General features: G+C 50.4%; 1 protein-coding gene across 1 annotated transcript; it reads left to right on the top strand.

Annotated features, from left to right (window-relative positions):
- The first annotated feature begins 6,419 nt into the window (after positions 1-6,419).
- Tmem160 (transmembrane protein 160) lies at positions 6,420-9,175 on the top strand. The gene is made up of 3 exons (XM_032894376.1): positions 6,420-6,803; positions 7,777-7,869; positions 8,797-9,175. Exons 1-3 carry the CDS (start codon positions 6,596-6,598, stop codon positions 9,144-9,146), a joined length of 651 nt encoding a protein of 216 aa, XP_032750267.1. The 5' UTR covers positions 6,420-6,595; the 3' UTR covers positions 9,147-9,175.
- The last annotated feature ends 92 nt before the right edge of the window (positions 9,176-9,267 follow it).

Here is a 9,267-nt window from a genome sequence, read left to right as displayed (position 1 = left end):
TCTTTGTTCTCCTATGCTCTCTGAGCTGCTTCTCACAGGAGAACCAGTCCAGGGCCACATTAAAAAGTCCAAAGAGAGCCAAGCAGTGCTGGTGACGCCTTTAATCCCAGCACTCAGGAGGCACAGGCAGGCAGAACTCTGAGTTCTATGAGAGCCAGGGTTACACACACACAGAGGGAAACACACGCACACACACACACACACACACACACACACACACACACACACATCTGTTTTCTTTTTCTTCTTTTTTAATCTCATTTAACCCAGGCTGGCCTTGCTTATTTGTTTTGTAATGTCCCCAACCCCCGAATCCCCCGGACTTGCTTATTTTATGTAGCGCAGGATCTCTCTGAATTCTTGATTTGCCCTTCCCCCACCTGCCAAGTGTGCCACCAATGCTAGGTTTATGCAATGCTCAGTTCAAACACAGGGTTTGTACAACCCATGCCATGTTGCCATGTACATGCTTCATGCCCTCACAGGCCAGAAAAGGGCTTCTTAGCCTGTGGGTCTGGAATGGTCATTGGTTGCAAGCTGCCATGTGGGTACTGGGAACAGGTCCTAAGTAAAAGCAATACGCAGTCATAACTGTTTAGCCATCCATCTCCAACCACTGCTACCTTATTGTGAACAGGTTTTATTATGTAGCCCAGCCTGCATGCATACACACACGCACACACATGTACATGCACACACATGCACATGCACACACACATGCACACACACACAACACACACATGCACACACATGCACACATACACAATACACACATGCATATACACATGCACACGCACACACACATAATACACATATGTACATGCACATACACACACGTGCACACACACATGCACATACACATATATTGTTACTTGAAAAGCAAACAGGAACTCAGTGGTGGTGCACGCTTTTAATCCCAACCCTCCAGAGGCAGAGGCAGTTGACTCTCTGAGTTTGAGGCCAACCTGGTCTAAGAGTGAGTTCTAGGACAGCCAGGGCCGCAGAGAATCCCTATCTTCAGGGGTGTGCATGTCTGTAAAGAAAAACAAACAGCTTGTCACCACCCTGCCTGCCACAGGTCATCCTGCATTGCTCTATAGTGAACTAGAGCATTGACAAAGTTTTAAATGTCCCTAGATAATTCTCCTTCAAACCTCATGGCCAATTACCAGCCAGCCACAGGCATATATCTTTTTTTAATTTAAAGATTGATTTATTTATTATATATGAGTACACTGTAGCTGTCTTCAGACACACCAGAAGAGGGCATCAGATCTCATTACAGATGGTTGTGAGCCACCATGTAGTTGCTGGGATTTAAGGACCTCTGGAAGAGCAGTCTTAACCACTGAGCCATCTCTCCGGCCCCAGGTATATCTCTTTAAGGGAGTTTTGTTTTCTCTGCCTTACCCTTGCCAGCATTCAGATGATGATTCTTCTTCCCTCCTTATAGGCACGAACCAGAGCATTTCCCTAGCCAAGGAATGGGAAAAATGTTCTCTGGTATTTTCAGCTCTCAGAGTATCTGGTGTCCATTTGTCCTCCCCTCAAGGCTGGCCTCTTTCTAGCTCCCAGCCCTTCCTCACTTGAATTAAGGACCTCGAGCCAAGCTGGAGTTGTAGCTCAGTTGGTAGGACACTCGCTTAGCAGGCCCTGGGCTCCATCCCCACATGGAGTAAGACAGTCATGGAGCTGCAAGCCTATAATCCCAGCACTCAGAAGGTAAAGGCAGGACAATCGGGCATCCAGAGTTGTTCTCTGAGCTGACATAGCAAGTTCAAGGCAAAGCTGGACTATGTGACGCCCTGTCTCAAAAAGAAGAAAAATTCAAGTAACAGATGAAGGAGCAAGATATCGTGAGTGTCCTGAGCTGGACATGATGATCCGTGGCTATGATCCCAGCACTCCTGAGACTCATGCAGGAGGATCAAGTTCAAGGCCAGCCTGGACTACACAGTGTCTCATTAACCCATGGGCGTACTACACTTTCATAGCATCCATCAGGCTTTCAGTGGCAGCCTGAATACTGGGGATAAATACACAGTGCTCCCATCATGCTCTGCAAGACCTCTGGAACCCGGCTTATTCTCTCCTTCACGTCATTCTGCTGTGGTTCTCCTAGCCGCCTCTAACTCCAGCCACAGGAGCTTTGCCTCAGGTCCTTCCTATTACGCCTCCGCCCTTCCCCCCCTCACCCCCACCCACCAAGCTCCTATCCTGGGCTGAGGTGCCTGTTTAACATGTCACAGTGGAGCTGGCGTGCAGGTTCTGGGGTATCCCTCCGTTCCCACCGGTCACAGGGCCCTCCTGGCCGCCATGCCCGGCGGAGCTACCGGGAACTTTCTAGCTGAGGGGCCCGGGATGCTTGTTCCTGTATAATCTAACCACTTGGGTTACCTGTTCCTTCTGTACCTTGATGCTGCACCTGGATCCCTTCGATCCCCTTTCCCCCCCACCCCCACATGCCCAGCGCAGTCAGGGTTGTGTCTGCTCTGGACCCTCCCGGATGTGTCTGCTGCTGGATGTGCTCTATGGTAATGTAATCAACGCTCTCTTCTGCCATACCTAATAAACCCATATAAAAACACACAGTCCAGTTATTAAAGGACGTAAGCCTAGATCGGGCAGATCTAATTCTGTACTAACGTATTCCCCAGCTGTAAGACCCTTTGCTGTTTCCACTCTTTTTTTTTTTTTTTTTTTTTTTTTGAGCTGGGGGCTGAACCCCGGGCCTTGTGCTTGCTAGGCAAGTGCTCTGAGCTAAATCCCCAACCCCAAGACCCTTTGCTACTTGTGGTTTCTCCTGGCCACATTGTTCTGCTCCATCATGGTTACTTCCTCCCCCTCTTCCTCCTTCCTCTCCTCCCTCTCCCCATCCTCCCGGTCCTCCCCCTCTTCTCCTTCCCTTCTAGTCCTCTTCTGCCTCTCTACCTGCCCCCACCCTCAGAACTTCCAGTTCCACTTTCCCCTCCACTGCCAATCACTCGCTCTAGCCCTTATTGACCAGTTAAAATGGGGAGAAGGTTCTCAGGAGATCCTGAGCATGTGATTGGCTGCTCCTCTTGGGCAGCCTCTCTTGAAAAAAACAAAATTAACATCAAAATACAAATAGCTTGAAGAAAACCCACAGCAATGTTCTTTCCTCTTTTTATTTTCTTTCTTTCTTTCTTTCTTTTTTTTTCATTTACTCTCTTTTCTCCTCCTACCATGGATAATTCTCAGATAGCTGTCCTCAAATTTATCAACTGGAAATCACTCTTAGCCCATATTACTCCGCACGGTTCCTGAGTCAGCATCCAGGGTGGCCAAGCCTGGTGGCTGTGGTGCCTCGGTCCTGAAGTTCAGGGGTGGGTCGCAGTTATTCAGACACTTGGCGCGGCCTGGGCTGGTCTTGTCCTCTCCAGTGTGTGAGAGGTGGGAGTTGGCTCAGGGCTGGGACTTCAGTTCCTCTCCTCACCACAGGCTGGGTCATGTGTCCCACAGCATGGTGGCTAACCTCCCTTACAGAATATCCAGAATATTCCAGAATATAACACTATCAGCTTGAGTCATTTAGAGGACGAAATTTAAAGGTGCCGCTTTTTTTCTAACCCGGCTCGCTCCCAAATAATGGAGATGAGACCTATTGATTGACTCAACAAGCTTTAAGCACAGTAACTGAGCAGATATTCCTGACCCTCTATGCTATCTAGCTGCTTCCCAGTCAAATACCACCCCCACCCCGCCTGAGTTATTTGAATTTAGTCTCTCTCAGGCTCCCTCTGCGGTACCTGTCATGGAGTACTCCCTTGGCGACTTCTCTTGGTGACCATCTTCTTCCTCTACCTGCCTCATGTTGCTTCTTCTCCTGTAAACTCACCTGCCTCATAGCCAACTCCCCTGCCCCCTCTCCCTCAAGGCCCGGACTGGAATGGGAAGTCTAGTGTGGAGAGCTTTTGGTGCCTTGTTTTTTCCTTGATCACTTTGTTTATGCCTTAGGACTGGCATATTCTTCGCATGTACCTAGAATGATATAAAAGCAGACTCAAAAAAAAAAAAAAAAAAAAAAGTTAAACCCGCCTCAGCATGTGGTGAGGTCATACTATAATGTTGACTGTCTCTCTTGTTTTCTTTAATCCTCAGTCCGTCCCTTGAGACCTGGTTGACTGACTGAACTGGTCAGTCCAGCCTTTCTATCTCCCCTGCCCTGACATTGGCTGTTCAGCCTTTTATTAACCAATCAGAGAAGCCTGGGGAGCATTTTCACACCACATTGGCAGGGGAGATTCTTCAATGCGTGTGGCAATGCACATGTCCAGACTATATCTAGATGGGGAGGGGGTGCACAGGACCCTTCTCCAACAGTCACTTCTACCACTCTTATTTCCACACTGGGTCGTATAGCCCTGGCTGGTTTGAATCATCCTCTGTAGTCAAGGATATCCTCCTGCCTTTACCCCCTGAGAACTGGAATTACTAACCAGGCCAGGTCTTCTGGTTTGGCTGTGGCTGCTAACCGGATAGCCACAGAAGGAGGAGATAAGGGTGTGTGTGTGTGTGCTAAAGATCAAAAGTGCCCCCTTCCCAAGCCAAGGGTAACCCTAAAAGTAAAAGGGAAACCTATCAGCTTTTTTGTTGATAATTATAAAGCTCAACATTCTGTCTTGCTAAAACCTGAAGATAAAGTCTCTTCATCCGTTTATAAGTGACTGTCCGGCGGCAACAGAAACAAACAAACAAACAAACAAAAATCATCAAGCTTCTTAGAGGCCCTGAAAAACTCACACTATTGTGCCTTTGTGCCTTCTCTAGTGACCTCCCTTTGTCAGAAGCCCCGCCCCCCGCCCCCCGCCCCACCCCCGCCCCCGCTCTTATTTACACATCAGTGCAGCGACCGGCAACATCCTCCTGGTTAAAGAAGATGCCAGAAGACACATTACCAGCCTCTCTTCTTGATTGCCCCCAGGATAACTGTTTAGGGGCCCTGCTGCCTGACCCTGACCTGGATCTATGAGCCTCCGCGTGACATTTTGGCCCACATCCACAGGACCAAAATACTCCCTTGATGGATGCAGAGGTAACATGGTTCACCAATGGCCACAGCCTCATTCAGGATAGACAGAGGTAGCTGGGGCAGTGGTGGTCTCAAACACCAAGATCCTATGTGAGGAGCCACTCCTGAGCTGAGAAAAGACAAGAGACACAGATACCTAGTGTGCCTTGCTGATGTCTGTGGGACTATTTTAAAGAGAGAGGCCTTCTGACAGCAGAAGGAAGTGAAAGAATAAAAAATGCAGCTGAGAAGTCAGTTTAGAAATGCTAAAATGCTATCTCACCCTAAGAAGCCCTAAATACCTCAAATTCCAGACCCTGCTCTCTGCCAGTAAGTAGGTAAAAGGTCACATTTCTTGAGCCAGCTCTCTGTATGGAACTAGGTGAAAGGGCGTAAGATAGCCCCCTCAGGCTCTTGATGCAATGAAATGATTGGTTTGCGATGTGCGGGCTTTGTTGTAAACCGTATAAAAGCTGTCCCGATTCTGCAACGTGGCGTAGGACTGTGGACCCCAGCGCGCTTGGAATAAAAGTCCTCTTGCTGATTGCATCGAATCTGGTGTCGGTGGTCTTTGGGGACGAGCGGATCTTTGGTGGTGGTCCTTCCGGTCCAACAGAAGGACTAAAGTCCATCCCAGAGGGCAACAAGACAGCCCATGGGGTGGCCCTAAAAATTGGGCGCCTCACATTCTTGATTGCCCAGGAGATCCCATACTCTGACCAGACAGAAGATGTGATCTGGGCCAAACACCTGTCCATGTCTAGGTGTCATAAGAGATGATGGAGGACAGCTGACTACAAACTAATTGTGCCTGAGGAAATAGGTAAAAGCATACCGAAAAAGATCCATTATTCTTCACACATAGGATCCCAGAGAACGCAGGACTCAGTCCACCAGTCCTACATCATAATTAAAGATGCCAATTTGAAAACAGGGTCTTTGCCAGGTCTCGAGTCTGATGCTTCTGCCCTCTCATCTGCCTCTCTGCCGTCTCTTTTCCATTAAACACTCTCTCTGCCACTATTACTAAGTTTGATTCCCAGTACCGGGGGTTAGATCGGTAATAATGTTTTGGAAAGAGTGTAAGGGGAGGAATGAATTTTCAGAAATGGCATCTTATTAACATCTGCATAGAAGAAAAACGGAAGAGGAATACGACAAAATAGTTGTGTGTCCTCTTTAGTGAGGTAACTGGCAGTTGTTTCCGTGAGTTTACTAGAGTTTTGCAACTAGTTTAAGCAACTAATACAAATTTGGAGAGCAGTTATTTTTTGAAACTACAAGTCCCAGCAGACATTGCTCCATACCCTCCTGCAGGTCGAACAGCTTGCCGTGCATTGATCTCTGGGATTTGTAGTCTGATGACAAAAATAAGGTGGGTCACACACTACCGGCACATATAACTGAGGTGGAGACACAGCCAGATACACCAATAGGTATTGCGTTCCGGGATTGAGTTGCGGGCAGATCACCAATGGCCGCGTCGTTTCTCATGAGTGATGTGACTTCCAGCCTACAGTAGGTCCGTGGGGCGGAGCGCGCGTCGCGGCCCCATTGCAAGCCATGGGAGGCGGCTGGTGGTGGGCTCGGGTCGCGCGCCTTGCCCGCCTGCGCTTCCGGGGGTCTCTGCAGCCGCTTCAGCGGCCCCGCAGCGGGGGTGCACGCGGGTCCTTCGCCCCCGGCCACGGTCCACGCGCAGGAGCCTCGCCGCCCCCGGTGTCCGAGCTGGATCGAGCGGACGCTTGGCTCCTCCGCAAGGCACATGAGACAGGTCAGTGGCAGGGGCCGGGGTCGTTTGCGATACAAGTAGAAGGGTTCCTCCTGTGTGCACGTGGGAGTGGGCGGCGAGAGTAAGGCAAGCATCTGCTGGGAACAGGGCCTGTGCTCAGCGGGGGCAGTTTGCTCATGTGAGCGCAGGGAAACGGTGTTGGGGGGTGGGTAGGAGATTTTGCAGCCTGGCCGCATAGGGCACCATCTTTTGGGTCCTGGCTAATGGGGTTCAGCAGGGATTAGGGGGCGGGGGTGTTACGGTTAGGAGAAGTAGCTGGCAGCACCACACTTCCTAGGTGAGAGACCGTTCCAGAGGCAGCTGGGAGGGAACAAGTTTGCCTGCGACAGGGGTATCGGTTAGGATTGCAGACAGAGGGGACCACTTGGAATAAAACAAGAGTGTGGCTACCCGCAGAAGAAGGGGAAGTTCCGGATTGGACCAGCGCTTAACCAATGGTAGAGAAGGTGGCTGCTGATTGGAGGGAGAGGTGATCTGGGCTGCAGGGGGAGGAATCTCAAACAAGGCATTGGGTTGAGAGCCTGAAGCCTGGCTGGTATAGGATGGGGCTAATCGTGGGAACAACCATTTGGCAACACTCGGACTTGAACGGTGAGGAGATGGTGGACGCATGGATGAGACCATGCCAGGTAGGAGCGGTTACCACGGAGGGGAATGGAGAGGCTAGAGGCAGGCCTCTGTGGAGAAGTTTGTCCCAGAGGTCTGAGGGAGAGAGAGGAAGACCACAGGATGCACAAGTGAGCCAACTTGGGAAAACTCTATCCTCAGACTGAACGTCTTCAATTCCTGCTCTAGATTTTGAGTGTCTGGGACAGAAGGGAAAAGAAAAAGGACTTGCATGGGACTTCCCATAAGGGATGCACATCTAGAATACTTTTGTGGCTGTATAGGGTGAGAGGGGATCTAGGAAGCAGGGCTTGGCTGATACAGAGCTCCACCCTCCAACTCCCTGCAGCTTTTCTCTCCTGGTTCCGAAATGGACTTCTGGCATCAGGCATTGGGGTCATCTCCTTCATGCAGAGTGACATGGGCCGGGAAGCTGCCTATGGTGAGTACAGACCATCCCCTATGGGAAATGGGGACCCCCTCCCCCTTTTCCTCCAGTTCTGAGTCCTCCTACCCTAACAGTTGTAAAAGGAGAGCACTCCCTTTTCTCTTGCCTCACTGATGTAAGTCCCTCTTACACCTCCTCCATCGGCATTGTGAGGAGTCCTCCAGACAGTGTCCAAGTGGCCTTGACTTATGTGTACACCTTTGTCTACACACCCAGACCAGACCCTTTGGATATTAGATTTCACCTCCAAGTCCCAGATACTTGCCTTTACAAAAACTCATGTACTTGAGCCCTTGTCTGCCTTATTTATTTATTGTTCTAATGGGGAGGAAACTAGCCTACTAAAGTGCTGTATCACTGAGCTACAAGTCCCCAGCCTTTTGCTGGTGAATATTTTAGCAATGTTCTCTACCCCCAGCCCCTCACTGGGGGATTCTAGGCAGGGCTCTACCACTGAGCCACGCCCCCAGTCCCTCATTGAAAGATCCAACCTTTTTGGTTTTTTAAGATTTATTTTTATTTTATGTGTATAAGTGTATATGGAGACCATGTGCTTTCCTGGTACCTATGAAGCCAGAAGAAAGCACCAGAGCCCATCAGACTGGAGGTACAGATGGTCATGAGCCACCATGTGGGTTCTGGGAACTGAACTCAGACCATCTGCAAGAGCAAAGAGTGCTCCTAACCTGGGAGCCACACCCCCACCCGACGCCCCATTCCTGCCGTGTTAATTTGAGACAGTCTAAGTTGCCCGAGTAAGCCTTACATTAGCTGGCACTCCTCCAACCTCTCACTGGCTGATGTTAGAAGCCTTGCTCGGCCCTGTGCTCGTACTGACTCATCTTCCCCACCCATCACCCTGGTAGCCCCTTGGGATACCCTGGACCCTGTAACTATTGACTACTGCTCCTTCTTCCACAGGCTTCTTCCTGCTGGGTGGCCTATGCGTGGTGTGGGGCGGAGCCTCGTATGCAGTGGGTCTGGCAGCACTACGGGGACCCATGCAACTGACGCTTGCTGGTGCTGCCGCTGGTGTAGGGGCAGTGTTGGCTGCCAGTCTGCTCTGGGCTTGCGCAGTAGGTCTCTACATGGGCCAGTTGGAACTGGACGTGGAATTGGTGCCTGAGGATGATGGGGCAGCCAGTACGGAAGGCCCAGATGAAGCGGGCCGGCCACCCCCCCCCCCGAGTAAACAGCAGGGCTGTGGGGACTGGCTGGGCCTGACGACTGGGACATTAAAACCTGACCCTTCAGCAGTTCAAGACTCTTGAGTGATAGCTCCTGTTATCTGGGGAGGTGGGGCGGGGAGAAGAGGGATGAAGCAAGATGGTTCAGTGGGTAAAGGCACTTGCTCCCAAGCCTGAGTTTGATACTCAGGGTCCACGTTTCCAT

Source organism: Rattus rattus, chromosome 2 (assembly GCF_011064425.1).
Source record: "Rattus rattus isolate New Zealand chromosome 2, Rrattus_CSIRO_v1, whole genome shotgun sequence".
NCBI classification, from domain to species: domain Eukaryota; kingdom Metazoa; phylum Chordata; class Mammalia; order Rodentia; family Muridae; genus Rattus; species Rattus rattus.
This window is presented reverse-complemented; position numbering and strand designations above follow the sequence as displayed.